General features: G+C 40.0%; 1 protein-coding gene across 2 annotated transcripts in view; it reads left to right on the top strand.

Annotated features, from left to right (window-relative positions):
• Positions 1–22,583, top strand: part of ACTR3B (actin related protein 3B) — a 101,540-nt gene extending 78,957 nt beyond the window's left edge. For both annotated transcript variants that reach the window (XM_064162858.1, XM_064162859.1), the window contains 11 exons: positions 6,303–6,358; positions 7,969–8,093; positions 9,229–9,339; positions 9,739–9,834; positions 9,979–10,086; positions 12,202–12,345; positions 12,920–13,093; positions 14,342–14,434; positions 20,451–20,576; positions 21,014–21,097; positions 21,657–22,583. In XM_064162858.1, the coding sequence (XP_064018928.1) occupies positions 6,303–6,358; positions 7,969–8,093; positions 9,229–9,339; positions 9,739–9,834; positions 9,979–10,086; positions 12,202–12,345; positions 12,920–13,093; positions 14,342–14,434; positions 20,451–20,576; positions 21,014–21,097; positions 21,657–21,752 (1,213 nt within the window). In that variant the 3' untranslated portion in view covers positions 21,753–22,583. The remainder of the gene's footprint in view (positions 1–6,302; positions 6,359–7,968; positions 8,094–9,228; positions 9,340–9,738; positions 9,835–9,978; positions 10,087–12,201; positions 12,346–12,919; positions 13,094–14,341; positions 14,435–20,450; positions 20,577–21,013; positions 21,098–21,656) is intronic.
• Positions 22,584–23,489: the final 906 nt, after the last annotated feature.

Here is a 23,489-nt window from a genome sequence, read left to right as displayed (position 1 = left end):
GGCTCTAGCAGTAGGACTTCCTGACCAGCAGTTGTTCTCTATTAAAAGCAGAGAACGGCTTACTGTGTTCTCCCAGAGAAATAGTGACTGCAGTAGAATTTTGCAATCTAGTTCTTGCATGGGTAAAACTGGTGGAGGTGAGGAGTGTGTGTATAGCATTTAATTACACAAGCCCTGTGAGGAGAGGCTGAGGGAGCTGGGGGTGTGCAGCCTGCAGAAGTGGAGGCTCAGGGGTGACTTTATTGCTGTCTACAACTACCTGAAAGGAGGCTGTAGCCAGGTGGGGTTGGTCTCTTTTCCCAGGCAAGCAGCAAGAGAAGGGGACACAGTCTCAAGTTGTGCCAGGGGAGGTCTAGGCTGGATGTTAGGAGGAAGTTGTTGGCAGAGAGAGTGATTGGCATTGCAGTGGGCTGTCCAGGGAGGTGGTGGAGTCGCCGTGCCTGGAGGTGTTGAAGCCAAGCCTGGCTGGGGCACTTAGTGCCGTGATCTGGTTGATTGGCCAGGGCTGGGTGCTAGGTTGGACTGGAAGATGTTGGAGGTCTCTTCCAGCCTGGTTGATTTTATGATTCTACAATGCACATAGTCTTGAAAGATGTGAATTTGCATATCTGTGCTTCCAAATGATGTTAATTCATGTAAGATAACCTGTTATCTCTGCTGATGGAACTTCTCTTTGGCTACGCTGCAGGACACTCAAATGTGGGGACTTTTCAGCAGTGATGTTATTGAATACAAAATATGTTACCCTGCAGAAGTCTAGAAGATGTAAGTCTGAACCAAAGCAGCCAGAAGTAGCTTGATTCATTGATAGGTGGTCTCTGGAATTTTCTTCTGTGTGAGCTGAAACCCTTCTTATTGTTAGGATGAAGCTACATTGGATTACAAGCTCCAAACAATGAATTCAAATTATTCATGAAAGGGCTTTCAGATGAATAACCTGGAAGGTCATAGCAGAAAGTAAAAGGTATATGCTTGTGTGCACTGTGCAACATTGTGTGTATAAAGTACACCTTTCTACTTGCTTTTCTGGTACTGATTGAGTGCTTTAGCCAGGCACTAATCCCTCTTCTTTTTGTATAAGGAGATTCAAGACGTTTATGAAAAGCCTGTTGCTGTTGTGTGTAAGGAGCCTGGTTTAGCTCACTGTTGTTTGCATCCATAGGCCTCAGTCCTGTAAAATGCTAGAATAGCTTAAAAAAGGCAACAGCAGGTCTATAGAAAGTATGTACAGACCTTCAAGGGAGGAGCACATCATCATAACAGGACAGGATAACATTCCTTTCCTCTGTTGGATAGGTGACTTGAACCTCCTTTGTCATAAATCCACAAATCCTGCAGGAAGCCACAATTACTTTCATTTTCCTTGGTATTTGAGATTTCTTGCCCTACTTCAATTTTCATGCGCTATATCTTCACTTTCTTTCCATGAGATTTTCCAAGTCATCACTTTATGCCTTGCTAGGAGTCTTTTTGTGGAGAAGAGCATTCTATTTTTAGTTTCATAGGGCTACCAGGTCTTTTTGGTGTTGCTCTTTTACATAGCTTTAAACTTCATAACTAGTTCTATAATGGGCATTTAGCTGTGGGACCTCAGAATGCCAGTAGGTGGGTGTGCGAAACAAAGATGTCTTTAAATACTTCTCTTTCAGTGTGTATATTTGCAGGTGCTGAGGAGTACTTCTATTTTGGGTGTATTTTATTGAAATCAGTTTTAGTAAAGAAAAACTAGTATAATTTCTGTTAGAAGAAAATGCCTTTCTTAGTTAAAGAAAATGTCTTTTCATAAGAAAAATCACTTCAGAGTCTTACTGATGAGCTTAGAGGTGCACTTGATTTCAGGGAGAAGTGAGCTGGACTTACCTTTAAAGCTTGAGGGTCAGGGAAGTGGTTATTCTTTCTGAGCTATTGTTGCTGAACTGGAACCTCAGAGCATGTTACGTTTCCTCCCTCTTACTGTAACTCCTGATGCAAAATGAGTTGCTTTAGCGAAGTATTACCTCTGCTCTGTACATATGAGACTTGTAGCAGACATTATTGTAATTGCTCTTCTGGGTCTAAGGAGCCTGGATTAATTAACTGTTGTTTATAATCACAGGCTTCAGTCCTGTAAAGTGCTAGCCTCTCAAAAATGCACTGGGTCCAACATTTGTTTTATTCCTGTAGTGGATGCTGATACTTTGGGGTAAATTCTGCAGACATAATAGATTTGTTTTTTTCTGTTGTGATATTTCCTTTTTCATCCCTTCCTTCTTTGTTTCCCTTTGTTCATCACATCCTCCTTCATTTGAAAAATGCCTTTCCTTGTTTTTATGAAGACCTTGTGTGGAGAGTTTCTCAGGCATACTTCTAATAATGATTGTAGAATCTGTTTATGGCAGCAGAGCATCACAGGTGTTCTGGCAGCTATTGAGTGTCTTAACTGGCAGAGTTCTCTTGACAGAGGTTTTTTCCCCCTTTTTTCTTTTACAGGACTTACTTAAAGCGTAGTAGTGTTTTTAGCCACTTCATATTTAACTTACCAGAACTTTTAATGTTGTTAATTTTTTCCCCTTGTAAATATAAGATATTATTTTAAAGATCTGGACTGAGAACTAATAGAGAGTGAGGAAATGCTACAGTATTCACTACTGTACTTTGGTCTTTTGTCCAGACTAAAAATTGGTGTCTTGTGCTTTGAGATGGATGAAGCAACTGCCTGAGTTTGTGATTTTACGTGCCTAAATTATGTTGCTCTGGTGCAAGAGTTTTCCAGACTGTATCTCTGCTTTTTGAAGGGGCTGAGGGGACACCATTTGCTTCCCAGTTTGTTGCATTTGCATCTTCCAGTCATTTTTCTATATAAGTTCTTCTGTATAGGACCTCAGAAGGGATCAAGGTTAGGAGGACCATCCCTCATACACAAGGTAGATAGTGAAGCTGATTGATGCATTCATCACCTGCAAAAAAAAGCCTGTGTAGGAGACACTATTTTTAGAACCTACTTGTTTCAAGGATATCTAATTTCCAGTGCTTTTAAAAAATGAATAGTCCCTCTAAATCCTCTTACATGCAGTAGCCTTAGTCCTTTGGGTGAATCTTCTACTAATCTTTAATGCACCCTCCAATATCCTATATTTTGGAGAGTTTCCAGTAGGTTCCTATCTCACTGGCAGCAAATCTATTTTTTAATGAAATTAAGTTGGAATACTGATTATCTACACGTTGCCTACAGCTGTCTCTGTAATTTACAGATCACAAGATGTAGCATTACCATTAGCCTGCTAGGCTGTAACCCAAGAGAAAGAAAAACATGTTTTAGATGCTTAAATATTCATTGGAGAAGGGACTGAAGACCAGGTAACCTCTCTAACTGTTTAAGTTCAGAGCCTTTCAGGTCAATAAATATTTAAATATCTTGTATAAAAGGGAACAATCTCTGTAGGAGGTTCTGGAAGTGGGTCACCCAAACACTTTAATGTACTCTTGAGTACAGCTCTGGAAGGTGGAATGTATTCAGGTCCTGCTGGGCAGAAGGAAAATCTAGGACCAAGTCTGTCATGTCCTGAGTGAATAGACCACCAGATAAGAAAGGACAGTACAACTGCATCACCTCTTTTCCTTCTCTTTCTCAGTGATTTTGAGAGTAGTTTGATGTTCTCTTCCATTTGGTTTTGTCAAAATACCTGAAATGCAGCCACCTACTGAAGTCTGTCACTTTTTTGATCCTCAATAGATTCGTATTTTTTTTAACAGCTGCTCTTTTTCTCCCACTTCTTTACTTCAGTGTTAAGTAGTGAATTTATTCTCATAGTTACGGTATTGCTCCTTCGTGGATTAATGGCATGCAAAAGAAATCTTCTGTGAGATGTGTTCTTTGAAGAGAAATCTTCTTCACTGATACTGAGAAAGAAGCTTATTGTGTAGTTTTGAGTGGGGTTAATTAAACTTCTGAAAAAATAAATTGGTTAACTATTGAGCCTGGGCTTTTTGCTAACTCTATAAGCTATTCTGGTAGGAGCATCTGGGAAGGAAGGTAAAATTTCTAGCCCAAGATGACTTTTGTAGGGGCTTCAATACAGTGAGTTCAGCACACATGCAGGGCAGGAAAAAAGCCAAACTGAACTCACCTCTCATCATGAGTTCAGTTTAAGAAATGAGCTTTGGTTATACTGCAGAAACCTTTATTGTTTACATATGCACACACACGTAAATATTGTATAGAAAATATGTATACAGATCTACATCCTTAGATAAATACTCACTTTGAATTTTGTTACTGAGGTTTGTAAGGCTGGGGTTTCTGATAGATTGCCATTTCTGAGTCTTACAATTTGGTCTCTTGAATCCAGAAATGTTTTCCTTTGTTGTCACTGTGCATTTGACCAAAACCCCATTTCAAAGAGAAACAAAGAGGAAATATCTTATACTGTGTCTTAAATCCCAGTGTTACTGCTTGTTATGCTTTAACAATGTTCCCTAGGTAGGTCTCATTCTAAAACATGAAGAAGCTATGAAATACTTACATAAAAAGAATTCTTACTAGTAATGACCTTCTTTTCAAATCAGTCTAATGGCTTGATTGTATTTTTTTGAGAGCCACAGGAAGCTTGTCCTAAACATTTTGGATTGGACTGAGAACATATGCCCATGTAATGATGATTAAAAATACAATGAACTCTGGCACCTCAAGCATACTCCTTGTCTTTTAGCCTTGGGGAAAATAACGTTTTTAATTGCTACTTGAAACCTATTGGAGGTATGACTTTGAAGAGATATTGAAAAGATGATATTTAAATTCCAAGGTCATTGCTAATTTGGTGTTGATTTAATGCCTTTATCTAAGCAAACTGACTTTTAATGAATGTTTTTATGCCAAGTAGTCCACAAAGGCGAGCTTACTGTTTAAGCTGTTAATGAAGAAGCAACCCTCTTCTTTAGTGATAGCATAATATTGTTTGCAAATACTGACAAGAGGCTGTAGTCAAAGACCTGAAATTCATTTCAGGACTTAGAATGTGATTGGTCAGATTTAACAACGTCCTGGCTTTAGGTTTTCATGGTAAAAATGAATGTGAATACTACTAATTTCACTCAGATCATGGTATTGTTGTATTTCTACTCCAATCTAATGACAGTGTTCAGAGAAAGACATCAATCTTTGCAGCCATTCAATTAATATTGTTTTGTGTTTTTAAAGAAATACATTTCAGAGTCTGCTTCTGATTTTCTTGTATTGTTTTTATAGGATTAAGAACAGCTTTTCATAGTCTGGTCTGTTGATTATTTCTAACTGCTAAAGACTTGAACTAGCTTGCAGCCAGTAACACCATGCAGAGATTTTAAGTTTTGTGTGAAAATTTCTTTTCTTCCCCAAGTTAACCAGTTTCCTGTGTACATCAAAAGTGATGGACAACGCTTCATACCATCTGCTGCCCATTTCTGCTGCGTTTGATCAGTGCTTTACAGACACTGTGAGAGCTGGGTCGGTGCAACCTGGAGAAGGGAAGACTCCAGGGAGACCTTAGAGCAGCCTTCAGAACCTGAAGGGGGTCTACAATAAAGATGAGGAGGGACATTTTACAAGGGCTTGTAGTAATAGGACAAGAGGTTTTAAGGTGGAAGAGGGTATAGATTTACACTGGATGTGAGGAAGGAATTCTTGACTGCAAGGGTGGTTAGACACTGGAACAGGTCACCTATGGAAGTTGTAGATGTGCCCTGCCTGGAAGTGTTCAAGGCCAGGTCAGACAGGTCTAGTGGAAGATGTCCCTGCCCGTTGCAGGGTAGTTGGAACTAGATGATGTTTAAGGTCTCTTTCAACCCAAACCATTCTATGCTTCTATGGTTTCGGTGTAATACATGTGTATTACCACACAGAGAAACTGTATCTGTGACGATGAGAGAAGTACCAACTGTGTTTTGTGCTGAAGACAGGCTTTTTTCATCTGTATTGGACAACAGTAAACAACTATGTGAACTCCAGCAACATTTTTGGTTGTGCTGACTTTCTGAAAGGTTAGACTTTTTTTCCTGTAAAGGGTGGAATGAAGCCTGCCTATCATTTGTGGTAGCTGGTCATTAAGAACAGAAAGCAGAAGCTGAGTTTTCTGATTCAATAATTTGTTAAAAAACAACCCAAAATTTTAAGCTGAATCCATCTAGAAAATAAACAACACCTGAAATATTTACTGCTGCTGAGTTTTCTTCTCAGCAGGTTGTCACCTGAAAGCACACCCCAGAAATGTAGTTGTGGTATGTGATTGTTTGACTTCCACTTTAAAAGATGTGAATTGAAAGCATTTTTTGTCTTTTTTTTTCCCTAGGTACACGAAACTTGGCTATGCAGGAAATACAGAACCGCAGTTTATTATCCCATCATGTGAGTCATTTTTTGTCCCTCCAAATTCTAATATACATTGCTATCACTGAGCGCTTCCCTGAGTGAATGATGTCCTTCCAAACTCTCAGCTCAGCCTTCATAGTCTCTTGTCCATCTGGGAAGTGATACTCTTTGCGTTCATGTCTTTGACTAGAGTGTAGCTAAACTGAACTCCTTGTTTGCAGTTAGCTAGAACTGTTGCTCATTAAATCGGCTTTTGGTTGCTATGACAAAGACAAAGAGAGCTCCAGTCCAATTTCCTTTTTATCTCCATTATTTTTACGCCAGGACTCTTGAGTAGGCAGAGTGCAATTTACCTCCTGTCTACCTGACACCATGGTTACTACCCGGATAAGCTGGGGAAGGCTACCAGTCAAATTAAGTGCTAAGTGAGGTGCAGGTGGTGTCTGCCTCATTTACACTGTCTGGGACTGTAGACAGTTTAATATTCAAAACAGTTGTTCCTATTAGAAAATGTTCTTTTTAGGTGTGTGTTTACCAATGAAAATGGTTTTGCCTATGTAACATGCTTTTATTGAGCAGGCTTACTCTTTGGTGTGATAAACTTGCTGGCAATGTTACACCTTTCTGGTGTTGCTGTTGTAATTGTTGTCTTTCACTCAACTGCTGTATATATATTTAAAAATAGCACCACTGGCTACTTATGCCTGTAATGGCATCTGTTATCTCAGGCTTGTCTCCACTTAGGTTAAACACTGCCTTCTACTGTTTGCTAACTTCATCAATTGGCTACTTATTAATACATCTAGGCTACCTTGTAGCTTTTTGTAGTAGAAGGTAAAAAGCCAATGAAATAACAAATGTAATGGAGGCCCATAGAAGCAGAGTGGGACATGCTTTTTGTTAGATGTACCCCTGGTCTCTTCGCGGTATTACAGCTATTTCAGACCTAAACTATCGCTAAAGGTTTGTGTTCTGTTGAAGAAGTGGGATAGAAAGAGTTTCCTGTGGGTTTCTTACAAATCCTGGTTCCTACAACCCTAAACTTGTTGGGGGTTAGATTGTTTCCAAAGTAATTGTTTGCTCATTGCTAATTTCTGGTGCTGATAGTACTGATGCATTTATGTGTGATGCCTGTCCACTCTGTGTTTTCTACTGTGTTGTTCAGATCCTGATTATGACCTATTAAAAGAAAACTGTATATACATAAGGTTATGTTTTTATTTACAGCTTGCCCTAAATTTGATTTTTGCCATCTCATCTTTTTGCCTGTAGCAGCCATCCTTTAAACATTGTAGTGATAGTTGCAGCCTGCTAATGGGAAGCATAAGTGTCTCCCAAGATTTCTTTGTAGCACTGCAAATTGATTTCTGTCCTTCTCCCTTCCTCCTTCTCACCAACTTGGATAATGACTCCAGGACTTTCTTCTGAAGTACATAGTTTATTTTCTTTGCCTGTGCTCTTCCTCTGAATTCCAGAGTTGAAACTCAGAAAACCCTATTACTTACTGGCTTAAAGAATATCTCCAGTGGAGTGGTGTACTTGCACAGGTTTAGTGACTGCTGTAGAATCCTTAAACAAATAAATACTAACTACTTGGTATTCAGTTGTTTGAATTTTGTTTTGATATCTCTGGTCTTTATTTTAAGGTATTGCCATCCGAGAATCAGCCAAAGTAGGTGACCAGGCTCAGAGGAGGGTGATGAAAGGTGTTGATGATCTGGATTTTTTCATAGGAGATGAAGCCATAGATAAACCTACCTATGCTACAAAGGTAAGCATTCAATATTTTTTTAGAAGTCTTTCTAAAGAGTTTCACAGTTTTATTATATTATGTTCTAGGGCTTTTTGATAGCAATTTGTGGCTGCTCCCTCCCTAGCGACGGTCAAGGCCAGGTTGGATGAGGCCTTGAGCAACCTGTTCTAGTGGGAGGTGTCCCTGCCTATGGCAGGGGCTTGGAACTGGATGATCCTTGAGGTCCCTTCCAACATAAACCATTCTATGAATTTTAAAAACATATTTACCTTTTTTTTTACCCTTAAAAAAAGGCATTTTGTTCATGGCTTTACCTTTCCTGATCTGTTTTGCTAGTGTTGCCCTGTGATTAGTGCTTAAACTCTTATCTAAATATCCATTAATACAGTGCAGCTGCTCAGTTTTCAAAACTATTAACTATTAAAATAGTCATAATCACTGAATGTTTATTTTTTTTTCTAAAAGTGTATCCTCTTACCATTGCTTATGAACTGGAGAATGTCTTAGATACTTTTGCTTTGGGGAGTGTCACAATTGTTTTGTGGAGGGCTGTTTGACACATCCCTCCACAAAACAATTTGTGAATCATATTTTCCATACCCTAGTAAAGGACTTTTTGTACTTGCAAAATGTTACCAGCTTATGAATTATGTGGAAAAAAGCATTTTATACATCCTACTGTGTTACTTAAATGTCAGCTGTGCTCCTAACATTGAACAAAAAGTAAACATCATCCCTGCCAGGATTTTTGTTGAAAAATATGTTGCCTACATGTTCTTTATTTCTTTTTCTAGACTGGAAGCCATGTCATAGCCAAGGGTGGTTCTCAGCTCTGTAAATGATATGACTTATACAAAGAGAGATTAAAACATAGTGCTGCCACAGAGCAATAGTAGTTGTAGAAATAGAGTCTAGATTTTGCCTTCTTGTCCTAAAAGACAGCATTGCAGTTTGAAGTACCTGGGAGTGGGAGATAACTGGAGATAGTGCCTATACAGTAAAATCAGGATGGTGGATTTGGTAAGATAACCATGAGGTGAGGTATTGTCATTCTTGCAGAAGATATGAGAGTTTGAGGACTTAGGCTGGTTCCTGTTTCTGGATTTGTTTGTCCTTGTATGGTCTAGAGCATTGAGAGATCTCCTTGTTTCAGTGGCCTATACGACATGGTATTGTTGAAGACTGGGACCTCATGGAGAGATTCATGGAGCAGGTCATTTTTAAATACCTAAGAGCTGAACCTGAGGATCACTATTTTTTAATGGTGAGTTAATGAGAGTGGCTAAGAACATGCTTCTGTAACATTTTGTAAGAAGAAAAATAAGTGTTCCAAGGTGGAGTAGCACTACTGGAGAATTTTTCTTTCTATGCATCTTCCATTTTTTCAGCAACTGGGATGGGAGAAGCCGGAGGAGGTAAGTAATTTGTAAGGCTGCATTATAAGTCCATTCTCTTTGTTTTTGCAGTGCAAGTTACTGTAGAATGATTTTGGTTTTAAAAAGCTTCAATTGCTCTGTTTAAATTCTATTCGAAATGTTCTTTTTTGAGTGCAGTAAGAATTTTAAATGATTACCATGCCAAGTAATCAGTGCATGAATTGTTGGGACTCTACTGAGGTGCTTTTGCAGGTTTATTTTTTGTTGGTGTTTTTCTTTTTTTCCAGACAGAGCCTCCATTGAACACACCAGAGAACAGAGAATATCTTGCAGAAATCATGTTTGAATCCTTTAACATACCAGGACTTTACATTGCTGTTCAGGTGAACATACTTCTAAAGTACTGTATAGCTGCTGTGTGTGGAGTCTTCTGCATTCCCACAGCTAACATGTTTGAAACAGTATTTTCTGAGATTGGGAATGAGCACACTCAGCCTGCTTCTAAATGTAATCTCTTTCTGATGTAGGCAGTGTTAGCCTTAGCTGCCTCTTGGACGTCTCGGCAGGTTGGGGAGCGTACCTTGACTGGAATTGTCATCGATAGTGGTGATGGAGTGACCCATGTAATTCCTGTGGTATGTAGCAGGCTGCAACTTGAAATTATCTGTGGTTCAGATAAGTACAGGGTTTATTTAATTAACAGATTCAAAGAAAAAACGTCAGAAGAAGATTAATTTTTAAATGTGTAGTGTTGCTTGATTGGGATTTTTTTCTTCCCTTGTGATTGTTTTGAAGAGTTTGTGTTTTATACTGTAAACTTAATCAATTTAGCTTGCAGGCTATAGGAAAGTGATAGTCTCTTCCAACCTGGCTGATTCTATTATTCTATTAGGCCATCTTTTAAAGGCTGTTGCTGTGTAAATCAAGTGGGTTGGAAGAGACCTCCAAGCTCATTCAGTCCAACCTATCACCCAGCCCTAGGCAATCAACCAGACCATGGCACTAAGTGCCCCAGCCAGGCTTTTCTTCAACACCTCCAAGCACGGTGACTCCACCACCTCCCTGGTCAGCCCATTCCAATGCCAATCACTCTCTCTGGCAAGAACTTCCTCCTAACATCCAGCCTAGACCTCCCCTGGCACAGCTTGAGACTGTGTCCCCTTGTTCTGTTGCTGGTTACTACGATTTCTCAGTTCTGTCTGGTATTAATGCTTGACATGTTTTTCAATCTCCTCACACCACTGATATCTGACAAGAAATATCCTAACTTTATTGCTGTCCTGCATTGTGATTATCTGATATAGCTGCTAATGTATGCTTTCCATATGACATTGTACTGAAGAAGGGAGTGAACTCTGCTTGTGTGAGAACAACTGCAAGCTTGTATAAGTGGGTGTTCATACACATTGTCAATCTCATATATCTTAATTATGTTAGGATTTTAAAACTACAGTATCATCTGTGCATACTGGCATCTGTTTATGTCACTTCCAGTATTTCTGAAGCATCTACTGTGCTAGAATGATCAGGCATTTTAGAAATGGAAACTGGATTCCCTTTAAATTCAACTTACATTTTGGCATTAACCTGGTTTTCAGTACATGCATCCTGAAAAACGTCAGCGAATGGATTTCTTTGGTTTTATTGTGCTGCTTCATGTGGTGGTTTTATGTGTGTGTTTTTTTTTCCTTTTTTCAGAGTTCTAGTAAATTGTATACTTTCTCCTATTACTTTTTCATTCTCAGACACAAGATGAGTGGTTTGGATACCTTCCAACCAAAACCATTCTACGATTCTATATAAAGTTTGCTTTTCAGATCACGCCTAAAAGGAGCTATCTCATCAGTCTGTCTTCTAATGTGTGCAAGACTTTTTCTCTGTCACTTGTGTGTCTGTTATCTAATGGGTATCTGTTTATATGTGGTAATCAAGGTATTTTAAATGAAAATAATGAGCACATTGCAGTGGGTTGCACATTTTAATAGTTTCAAGGTTTTACTTTTAAAATTAAAACAAATCATAGGATCAACCAGGTTGGAAGAGACCTCCAAGCGCATCCAGTCCAACCTATCCCCAGCCCTATCCAATCAACTAGACCATGGCACTAAGTGCCTCATTCAGTCTCTTCTTGAACACCTCCAGGGATGGTGACTCCACCACCAAAGTATAAGAAAAAGTTAGTTTTGCTGTTTGTGCTAGTTTGAAGCTAGCTGGAATATTTTGGTGGGAAGAATTGGATGATAGGCTGTGAAAAGGAACCAATGGTGATGGCTGCTGCACTCATAGGCTTGCTGAGATGGATAAAAACAAGAACATAAATACAGATAACAGAGTCGTGCTCTGGCTGCCTGCCCTTCTCTCCCTGACCTGCTCTCTGTGTAACTAATCCTTCTGCTTTCTAACCCCCCGTGGCTGATCCTCCAAACTACCCTGAGTTTGGCAGAGTCTGGGATAAGGTGGAGGGGTGGAAGGGTAGTTGGGAGCCCCTTCTGGGGACTCTGGTTTGTGTTGTGTTTCTGGTTTACTTTTTTAACTTGTATATTTCTGTATATATTGTAGATCTCTGCTTGTATATTGTGCTGAGCTGTGAATATAAAGCTCCATTCTAATTCCCAGCTCAGCTGAGTCTAGTCTGGGGGATTTTCTTAAGTGGGAGGCCAAGTAACATCCAAACCATCACACTGTTAATTAATAATACAGGGTAGATTTTTTCCTCTAAATTTATTCTTTTTAACTCTCCTTCTACACAGGCAGAAGGCTATGTCATTGGAAGTTGCATCAAACATATTCCTATTGCAGGTAGAGATATTACTTACTTTATTCAACAGCTCCTAAGGGAAAGGGAGGTGGGAATTCCTCCTGAACAATCTCTGGAGACAGCAAAAGCCATAAAGGTACACCCCTCTTTATTTCTAAATAAATAAATAAAACTCTCTGAGCTAATGTTTTGGCTTTGCAAGTTGCAAGTGACTGTCTTAAAAGTGCAAATGTAGGCAATGTATTGTAATTACTCAAGCTTCTGGTGGTTTAGCCAATCAAGTAAGGGGGAAGGAGAAAGAGGAAGGAAATCTTCATGCTAGGCTGTTTGGAGTGCTCTGCAAATTAAATCAGCATTTGAAGCTTTAGATTTGTTTAAAATTTGCTTTTTAATTTAATACAAAATAAATGCTTGTAGTGTGAGTAGAGTGTTTGCTGTGTCTGACCTGGCAATGAAATCTTGCCATTGTCACAGACCTAGTGGTTTTGTGATGTTTGCATTTTGAGATGCACTAATCTAGATGAGTCAGTGTGCAGTCTTACTGAACGTGGGCCACGGACGTTGTTCTGTAGGGCTGTGTCTTCAGTAGGCGCTTGGGTGAGAAACCTTGAGCAGCCTCAGCTGTGAGAATGTTCATGGATTCTTCTTTTCCGACTGTGTGACACTTGAATTCAGTGATGGAATAAATACTGGCTGCTGTTTCTTACCAGGAGAAATACTGTTACATTTGCCCTGACATAGTGAAAGAATTTGCCAAGTATGATGGAGATCCTCGGAAATGGATCAAGCAGTACACTGGCATCAATGCCATCAACAAAACCAAGTTTGTTATAGATGTGGGTTATGAAAGGTTCCTTGGACCTGAAATTTTCTTCCATCCTGAGGTAAGAACAGGGCCTGGCAATACTAAGTTAGAGAAACTTTTACTGTGCGAGTGAAAAGGGTGGGGGGGAAGGGAGGCACTACTATTTTTGGTGCTGGTGCGCCATCACGTGGAGGTACCGTTTCAGCAAGGCTCCGGTCTGCAAGCTGCCTGCAGCCTCCACTGACTTCGGCACAGAGCAGTGCTAGCACAGTAGATTATTCTCTAACGTCCCGTGCAGCATTTAAGACATCTTATTCTCTTTCTTGAAAGGATTTGAAATTGAGAAAAAACTGTTTAACTGCTAAGATTTCGCATAGTGGTTTCCTTTTTTTCAGCATTGAAGTGACACCATCCTAGACTTGTGTGCTTGATTGTTTGCATGGTAGCATTGCACTGATGGTGTTTTAACTCTTGGACAGTGACTTTTGCTAATGAGTTAATTTATAAATTAAAAATATTTATAAGTATATATTTATATGTAATATATTAATATACATTTATACATAGAATATATTTAGAAATGAAAAATTCCCTAAATGAGGGTAATGTGTTGAAAGGAGCTCAGTTGGTGTGGTCATAAGTATCATGTACAATTCTGGGAAGCATTACAATACCTAATCTGTTTGGTTTTTTGGGAGTTCATTTCAAGTCAGCTTCAGGATACTGTGATATTGAGAAGAAAGGGACAGCTTTTAATATGTTGCAGCATATCAGAGAAGGTTCTCTCCATTCCTGCATGCTCCACTGAGTTTATTGCAGGCACCTGAAACCTGTAATATTAAAAATTGAACCAAGGTCCACAGTAACTCTGAAATTTCCTTATGTCTGCTCTCTCTCTGTTGGAAGAATATTAACCTCCCCCACACTTCATTCTTTCACTTTCTAAATCCCATCCTTATTTATTTTGTGGCCAGTTTGTAGTTATCTGACTTTCTGCCAAAATTAAACATCTGGGCTACATAGTGTGTCCTCTCTGCTGTTTACCTGTGTGATCTTATGGAGAAGCATTGAATCCCATGCCAGGCACTGGTTTAATAGTTCCTCTTTCCATAGTCCCCTGAAAGACTCTTAGGAGCAGAATAAAGGACTGATTTCAGTTTTCTTCACTTTGTGATAGTTTCTTGGCTCCCTATTGTATTGTATTCTAGACAAGAAAAACATGCTAGATGATACCTACTTCCTCTCTCCAGTCTTACAGTCTTGTCTCCACCTTTATGTGTCTCCATCCTTCAAACAAAACTCTAATCCTTGTTCTGTTTCATTTTAGTTTGCTAATCCTGATTTTATGGAATCCATTTCGGATGTAGTTGATGAAGTTATACAGAACTGTCCCATTGATGTCCGGCGTCCATTATATAAGGTATGGTCTTTGTGGCTAAGGTCTTTGGGGCTAAGACTGATTTAATTTATTCAAAGGCTAAACATCAGTAACATCAGCCTGGAGAAGAGGAGGCTGAGGGGGATCATAGAATGGTTTGGGTTGGAAGGGACCTCAAAGCTCATTCGCTTCCAAACCCCCGCCATAGGCAGGGACGCCTCCCCCAAGAACAGGTTGCTCAAGGCCTCATCCAACTTGGCCTTGAACACCTCCAAGGAGGGAGCAGCCACAGCCTCCCTGGGCAACCTGTGCCATTGTCTCACCAACCTCACTGTAAACAACCCTTTCCTAACATCTAGTTTGACTCTTCCCTCTGCCAGTTTAAACCCATTACCCCTTGTCCTGTCATTACAAGACTTTGTCAGTGGTCCCTCCCCAGCATTCTTTTAGGCCCCCTTCAGATGTAGCTACCACTATGAGAAATGTGAACTTGGAATAGATAAAAAGTTCAGGTTAAACAGAGTGCTACTTCTGAATGAGGAGTACCTGATATTTGCTGCTGTTCATTTTTGGAAGGAAGGTTTTCTGTGACGTGAAATGAGGCATCCTTACTGCGTTGGTCATTCCTGTGTCAAAATCCACTGAAAAAAAGACCCATCCTGAATGCAGCTGGAGATGCCAAAATGCTTTTGTGAGACTCAGTTGAGGCATTGCATCGTCCCTGTCACTCTTTAGGAAGAATGTTTTATAGTTCATGTAATCCTGTTTATTTGGCAAATTCTTTAGATCCCTTTTTATTTTGCATTTTTGAATAGGGTTCCACAATCTCTCCTTGTACTGATCTCATATTTATCTAAATATATAGTGTAACTGATAGCATGGAAATGCAGAGAAATTAGAGGGAGAGAACAGTAGCATGAGAGGATTTATGATATGCAGAAAAACAGAGTCTCTTCTCCCATCTTTCAGGTTACTGTCAACATGCTACTAATCATGGAACTAATATATACCCTGCTTGTATCAGTGGGTAACATCATCTCTGTGGAACAGCCACAACTGGTGCTAGTGTTGGATGCCTTCCAGACTAGTTGCTATTTAAATCTCTCTTTTCAACCTGGAAATACTCTGAAATTTGACCCAACATTTGTCAGTTAGGGCATGAATTTTGGCATTTAGTGTCACAGAAGAGTAGCTGTATTTAGCAGCTCTCTAGTGAATATAGTTATAGCAACTTTAAAGGTGATCAAAGGGCTTTCAGAAGTTTGAAACACTGCTTGTGATATCCCAAGAAATGGTATTTTTGGTTGGTAACAGGTTCAGAAGGTGTCACTCACTACACACTCTTAACTTTTCCCCAGCCAGAGTCTCTCCCCAGATACTTCCAGAGTTTAAAGGATAACAGGAGATGAGAACAGAATTTTGGCAGCTCTGAGGTCTCTGCCTTCCCCCATTAGAAAGGATGTAAGTGCAGGGTCATTGGCTTTCCAGAAAGTGATTTCATTCAACTTCTCTCTGACGTGCTTTTTGCACAAATATATGGATGGAAGAATTTAAGATAAGTGATATCTGAAACCAGATTTTGTCAGGTATATCACCAAAGAGATCCTAGTCAAGCATGACTCAAATCATGACAGCTCAAAATGTAACATCATTGACTTCAAACTTTTAAGATAGCCTCTCAGGCTGAAACCATTGTGTTGGGTGGGTACTGCAGGGTGCTTTAGTGTAGGTAAATCATCCAGATTTTCAGTGGAAGTGCAGCTACATAGAGATGGCTTTTTAATCATCTGGCTTTTCTCCTTAGAGAGGATGAATTTTAGCTGGGTGTGCAGCCTATTGTGGGTGATAGTGAGCTTGACCTTGCTGATACAAGTAAGGTTTGGACTACACTTGTATCAGAGTTCTCTTGGGAGGCTGAACTGTTGACTGCCCAGTTCATGATAAGCCATCCTCAAAGCCAGGATAGGTTTGAGGTGCAGAAGGGTAAAGGGGTGGTAAGCATTCCCCCAAGGTAGATTCTGGCTCGAATTGCTGGTGAACCTCTGAGAAGAGCTTCAGATACGCTGTGCGGTGTGCAGGTGGCGCTGTCAGACTGCTCTGCAGCGTCAGGCTGCTGTGAGATGTCCGGCTGGCAGGCCAGTGCTGCAGGCAGGAATACTGCCTGTGATACTGCCCAGCTTATTCACTGTATCCACCTTATCCTCGCCCTTCCTCTCTGAAATTATAGGTATCCTCAAGTAGAAGACTGGAGAAGGTTCATCTGGCTTTTGCTTATCTGTGCTTCAGCGAAATGACAGCCTTAGCTGTTAATAACAAAGTGCAGAGCAGGGTGCTGAAAGCCCATGATACTGTCAGGCCATCAGATCTGTATCATATTGGCACTGACAAGCATGGAAAAGGAGAAGTGTTCCAGCTGCCCTAAGTGATTAACACTGTCAGTGTAGCAGAGGGGTACTGAGGAGCAGCCCTGTTTATTCCTATCTCAGCTGTAATTAAACTTAGAACATTACCCAGGCTAGCTGGTTTCACAGTGGCTCAATACTTCCACAGTGTTTTGCTGTTACTTTTGTGTCAGAGTGCAGTTCTCTGTGGAACAGCACCACTGTGGGGGATGCTGAAACCTTTTGCTGTTACTCAAACAGTTAAATGAACATTGAAAATCATGATTTTAAAGAAACAGAAACTGTTTCTTCGTTGTGAAAAAAACAGTGTTTCTCACAATGTGTTTGACTTCTTTGTAATGTATTTATAGTTTGATGTGTACAGCATTTCTCCTTATGCTTTTCATACAATGATGGCAAATACTGGCCTGTTTAAAAGAACAGGCATGTAGCTTAATTGATTCACTTGCTCAGAAGGTGCCTGGCTTCAGCTTGTGACCCTTCTAGTTTTACTTATAATATTTTTTATTAATAGACATATACTGCTGTCATTACATGTCTCTGTTGTGGTTGTGTCATGTTAACCAACTCCCGATTTGGAAGGAAGGAAAACTGGGATGTGTTGTTGGAAAGCAGTGAATGCTTCTTAGTGTGGTGCTGCAAAGTCTGAAATGTCCAGCTGGGAGTGCACTTACTCCACATTTACAAGATGCAGTCTAAAGATGCACAAAGCAGTTCAGCACCTTGTGTTTGGTAGTGCTGAGATCTCCAGAAGAGAACTTCACTTTGGAATTGTTACGTAAACTTTATTTAGATAAGAGATTTCTGTTGCAGTAACTGAGTTGTTTTGTGAGGTAGCTTCTCTGTAGCATTACACTCTACAGGCATAATACCAGGAATGTAATAGAGAGAAACTCACTATGCTGGAGTTCATAAGAGAAGCAAAGGGCACAAATGAGAAGTGAGCAATTTCTTGCCAGCCCTCTGAGGTACTTGTTATTCACCCCCTAGTTTTCTCCCAGGAATGTACTACATCCATTATTTACTTGTTGTGGTTAGCTTTCTCTGTTGTATGGAAGGGCTTTGTCCATCTCTTCTAAAGGAATGCATTCTTTTGAAACAAGTTTTCAAGCAGTAAAAATCAGTGAAGTCAGATGGTAGGAGAATCAGTGTTAGCTGTGAAACCTGTGGTCTGCTCAGGGCTGTTAAACTAGCTGAAGTGTGTTTGAGCAGCTAAGATCAAGAGAAAGTTTTGGTTTTGTTTAAGGGTATCCGCTGGAAACAGATACTTAAATCCTAACTTCCTTGATGTCTTTTTCTGGGAGTCCATAAGGTTGTCAGACAGGCCAAACATCATAGTAAGCTTTTTCCACCCATGTGTTTAGCATGCTTCATTGTTACGTTTTTCATTAACTGGAGTTACTATGTTGGTTTTCATTTGGTTATTCACCTGAATCAGGTCCCTTATTAGTGATGGGTGTTTTTGAAGGGGTGTTGGATATCTGTATGGGTTCTGCTTTTGTTGTGAGTGTGGGCTACCTGGCTTCTGACCTCCTTGCAGAAGGGACCTAATGATTTGTGGTAACTTATGGGAGCATACTGCCCGTGGGTGAACAGTCCTCTATTGTAGAGTTGGCACAGATTTGTCACAGTGCTGACAAAAAGTGCAGGGAGCAGGAGAGCTCCAGCTGTGTAGTTAACTGTCTTATAATGGTATTGATGTCACTTAGTTACAGCCAAAATTTGGCTGGCTTGGCTTGCCCACATATGTGGTAATGAGATGACCCATCTTTTCAACAAGGACACCTTACTGCATTTGTTGGCTTTGACCAGTATTAGTGTTAAACTTCTTTCAGTGTAGAAGTACTTGAATAACCGTAACCTCTTGAGTTTCTGACGCTGGAATAAGAAAAGGGCTTCCCAAAGTTATGCCAATTCTCTAGTTGCACAAGTTTAGCACTGGATGTATTCAAACAATTATTCTCAGGTGTATTCTGAAACCTGGTTTTAGTGGTAGCATTGTCCATTTTATGGAGTACATTTAAAGTTTCAATTTGCTTTGAATGGAATTGCTGCTTCCACTGTCTTTGCTAGCTTCATTACCTCCAGGTAATATTTTCTGATGGCATCTTTCTAATTGCTGTTTCATCACTCTGGTGGTTGTCTTTTTTTTTCCCTCCTCCCCATTAGCAATTTTGTTTTCCCATGTGGAGAACATGATCACTTCCAGGCAGGGGAAGAAATGTTCTCGTGTATGAAGGAAGCAGGGGGAATATCTCTCCTACTTTAATTTTAGGGCCATCTGTGATTTCTGGCTCCTGCTTATAACTATAGCTTCTTTCCTCCTCTTTGTCCTCTTTTTCTGGGAGGTTTTTCAGTAATGCTGTGGGCATGTGTGCTTTGCTTGTCAGCACACCTGCCTTGTTATGCACTCATTCATACTGCAGATAATTTGAAACTGAAGTGAGTTTTTCCCACTGTGATGGCTTTCACATGTGGAGATTCTTTTTTTCATGAATAAACAGACAGCTTTCTTCTCACTTTACAAGTCACAAACAAGGTTTTCCTTGTTAGCTGTTGCTTAAAATCCAAGCAGTTACTTCTGCACCCTGCAAGTGTGAATGCTTCTTATGCATGTCTTTGACTCTTCAGATCTGTATGCAGGCTTCCTGGCTGAAGACAGTGGTTCAGGGATTCTTTCATTACATGTACAGTCTTGGTCAGCAGTGTCAAAACTGTTATTGAGAGAGAATCCTTTGACCTGTGTATAAGGAAATCTTGATCTCAGTTGAGTTCCTTGTGGACATGTGTTTAAGGCCTGCAAGTGGTTTCAGAAGCACTAACTGGCACTTTGGGTTACAGTGGGAGCGCTCTGCAAGGGCACACAAGTTGTGTGGTTGGACTGGATGATCTCTTGGGTCCCTTCCAACCCCTAACATCCTGTGAACACAAAGTTAATTTTTTCTGACTATGAAATGCTTTTTCGCTGCCACCAGTGTTATGTTTTAGAGTTCCTATTTGGAATCTCCTGCATACCTTTAAAATGACTTCCATGTTAGTCTGTGACATCATTAGAGTTAAGGATGTGAAGTTCTAAAACTCCTCTTCAAAATCTATGCCCGAGTCCAGGTTAAGTGGCTTTTGGTTCTCCTCCGAAAACTAATGCCACACACAGATGTAGACAAGGCAAGTGAGAGGTATTGTGCCTTTGTACTGCAGTTCTCTTTGGAGATGTGGTACCCTTTTGAAGAATTGTTGGACTTGCTTGTGGCTGTGTTTAACTCCTGAACAAAGTTGAATTCTAGGTAACTTTACAGCTTCTGGAAAGACACAGTGGTGTAAGAAGGCTAGAGCCATGTTTGGCTTCAGGGCTTATATATGAGCATCCTTTTCTTGCCATCATATTTCTGTTGCTCTGTACCTGTAGGATACTAGCTCATCATTTTAATGGAATCCTTCTCTTTTGTAATAACCTTTTACATGTAGCTCTTCTTTGAAGGAGCAGAAAGAAAAGTAGGGGACGATGGACCTTCTATGGAAACTAAGCAGCGCTCCTAAGGTGTTCTGTGTAGCTTGTCTGCTTTCTGACAGTGTTAAGATCCAAACAGTTACCTCTGCAATGTTGGATTTTGGGAAACTGGATGGATTTAAAGAATGTGTCTTTATTTCCTGCCCAGAATGTGGTTCTGTCAGGAGGATCCACGATGTTCAGGGACTTTGGACGACGACTGCAAAGGGATTTGAAAAGAGTAGTGGATGCGAGATTGCGACTTAGTGAGGAGCTCAGTGGTGGTCGAATAAAAGTAAGTAAGAATTTCAAGTGCATTATCTACATGAATAGTGGAGAAAATGAAGTTCAGAATATTCATCTCACTAATGAAAAAGCAGTGTGGTGAAATGTGTGTTCTGTATGTATGTGTTATTAACCATGTTGACAGCCTTGCAATGCATGACAGGAATCTTTAAGTTGCTGTGAGAAGTCACTAAGGACAGTTCCAGTTTCCCTTCTAGAGCTATTTGATGTTATCAGTAGGCAAGAGGGATTTAACTGTTGTGTCTTTCAGCATACTAACAATGAAGAGCTTATGGCTTGATCTCAGGGAACATGGCAGACTGAGTAGTAAGTGTAAGACAGTGGTATGAATGGAGAGGTGAAGATGGCTGGGACTGAGCATTTTCACTGTGTAGGGAACTTGTCAGAAAATGTAAATGAACTAAACAGGAACTGTTTTTTTCTTAGCCCAAACCAGTCGAAGTTCAAGTGATAACACATCACATGCAGCGTTACGCTGTTTGGTTTGGTGGTTCCATGCTGGCTTCAACAGTAAGTCTGCATCAAAATTGTTCTGGGTATTTTTTTTTTTGGGCATATTGTTTCTGGCTATGTTTGATTTAAGTACAAAGTTTTAAACCTTTTCATTGTGGCAGACAGAACTGTGTCACATTCTAGAGTCCTTACCCAGCTTTTACCTCAGTAAAATTTGTGCAGGGCAAATGGGAGTTTTACTTGAGTAAGGATATCATAATTTGCCATGATTCTGAAGCAGCTTTTATATGCTAGTTGTCATACAGTACCTTTATTCCTGCAGTTAGGACTTCAGGAATATCAGATCCAAATCTATGATCTTAAGTCCAAGAGAGAAGCGAACACAGGAAAATGGAAGCAATTCCTATTTTCAGAGTGGGGTTTTCTGTCCAGGCAAACGTTCCTTGATTAACTGTATTTGTATCCTAGTATTTCTAGTTTTATTCTACTTCAGAAATGTAATACCACTTAATAAAGCTGCAGTCTACAAATATATCAAGGCATTAGCTTATTCGTGTATTTTTTCTGCTTGATACATTCTTATGTTTTTGAGGGGATTTGTTTTATATTTTCATAGCCAGAGTTTTTCCAAGTGTGTCACACCAAGAAGGACTATGAAGAGTATGGCCCTAGTATTTGTCGTCATAATCCTGTTTTTGGAGTCATGTCATAATGCTTGTCTAATGGAAACAAGATCTCTGATATCTTGCTGGTGAAGAAATCCATGTAAAGCAGAAGGCAGCAGATCTGTAAATACTGAAGCAAGATGTGATTGTCTCTTGGAAGCATTTGGATCACCAGTGTGCACTAAGGCACAACTTCCAACCCTGAGTCATTTCAGTAAAAGCCATTTATCTGCTGACTACTTCAGAGCCTATCCTTATTTCTTCCTAAATGTGAGGTAATTGAAAATAGGTAAGTCTCAGTTTAGGAGGTTGTGCAAATACTACTGAAACTGAATGTAGAAGAATAAGGCAGTGTTTTACTGCTTGTGGAAAGATTTAAACCTTTCCCACTTGTGCCCTGATTCTGCAATCAAATCTTTAGCAATGGAGCACTAAATACCACATTGCCTTCAGGGGAGCTGCCCAAAAGGATTTGATTGCAGGATTGGGACTGTACTTTGTAAATGTAGATTTTTTTCACATCATTTTGTATTTTGAGATATTGATAGGGTGAGTTGATGACTAGTTCTAAGCACGAGCAGCTATCAGTGTCATGGAGTGATGATAGCGTTTCCAGGTGTGAGGCATGTTTTGGAGTTGTGCTGGTATTTTTTTTGAGGAAAAAAAAAGCCATGTATGCTAGAAACTGATTTGTCCTTGTTTGGATGATACAAGCTAAGTGATTTGCAGTATTGTATGAAGTTTATTATAGCAGCTGTTACTTTGTTTGGAGTTCTCTGAAACTGTTTTATAAAAGATGATGTTTTGTTTTGATGTTGGTGAGTGGTGGATGACACATGGGCCTTGCACCAGTGAAATAAAAGCTGTTAACATCTTTATGAGTGTTTGTGGTAGTCCTGATTTTCATGCTTCTCCCACTTTGTCACAAGCTTAGCTTTCCATTTGTATGTCAAGGTACATGAGATCACAGTAATGGTACAGTTGGAAGGGAGCTCTGGAGGTTTTATGGTGCAGACTTCCTCAGTGTGGAGCTGGCTTCCAAGTAAAATCTGGTTGCTCAGGGCCAGTCAAGTTCCAGTTTTCTTTGGAAGTTTTCTGAACACCTGGACAACCTGTTACAAGACCCTGTTATGAGCATGTGTTCTGGTGTTATGGACAGTGTTTACATGGAGTAGGAAGTCCTGCTTGTCCTGTCTGTGCTCATCTTTGTCAGCAGAGGCTTTTTAACAGTTTTGGTAGCCCATGAAGGACTTTGAGACACATCAATTTAGTTTTAACTTGCATAGAGGTATTGAGACCCAGCAATTACTTGTTCAGCATAAGCTAGAAATTAAACAAAATGGGACTCCATGACTCAAGCCTGGTTCTGCATGCTTTTGAACTTCAAACTCAACTCTCAGGAAGAACACATTGAATTGTACTCTTAGTCCTGTCACTAAAGAGGAAATGGGTAAACTAATACGAAGTGTGTTCTTTGAGCTTGTTCCAGTGTTATGCCAGTTTATCTTTAAATGTGTGACTGCACTGCTGGCTACTTAGGGTTTTGGCCTGTGCAGCAGAACCCTGAGCAAGTGTGGGCTGAAGCACAGGCAATCTCACTTGGTGCTGCAAAGTGGGGAATCCTGGAGGTGTGGCATAGTTATGTGTGGTGTGCAATCAGCTTTAGTCCAGCACTGAGACATCTTAGAGTTAGCAAGAGATGGTGTTTTTGCTAAACACTTCTAAGAAGAGATGGGCACTTGTATTTTTTTGAGGGAAAAACTTCTTTCCAGAAGTAAGACTTG

Source organism: Pogoniulus pusillus, chromosome 23, assembly GCF_015220805.1.
Source record: "Pogoniulus pusillus isolate bPogPus1 chromosome 23, bPogPus1.pri, whole genome shotgun sequence".
Taxonomy (NCBI): domain Eukaryota; kingdom Metazoa; phylum Chordata; class Aves; order Piciformes; family Lybiidae; genus Pogoniulus; species Pogoniulus pusillus.
Note: the sequence above shows the minus strand (reverse complement) of the source record. Positions and strands in the feature narration are given on the sequence as shown.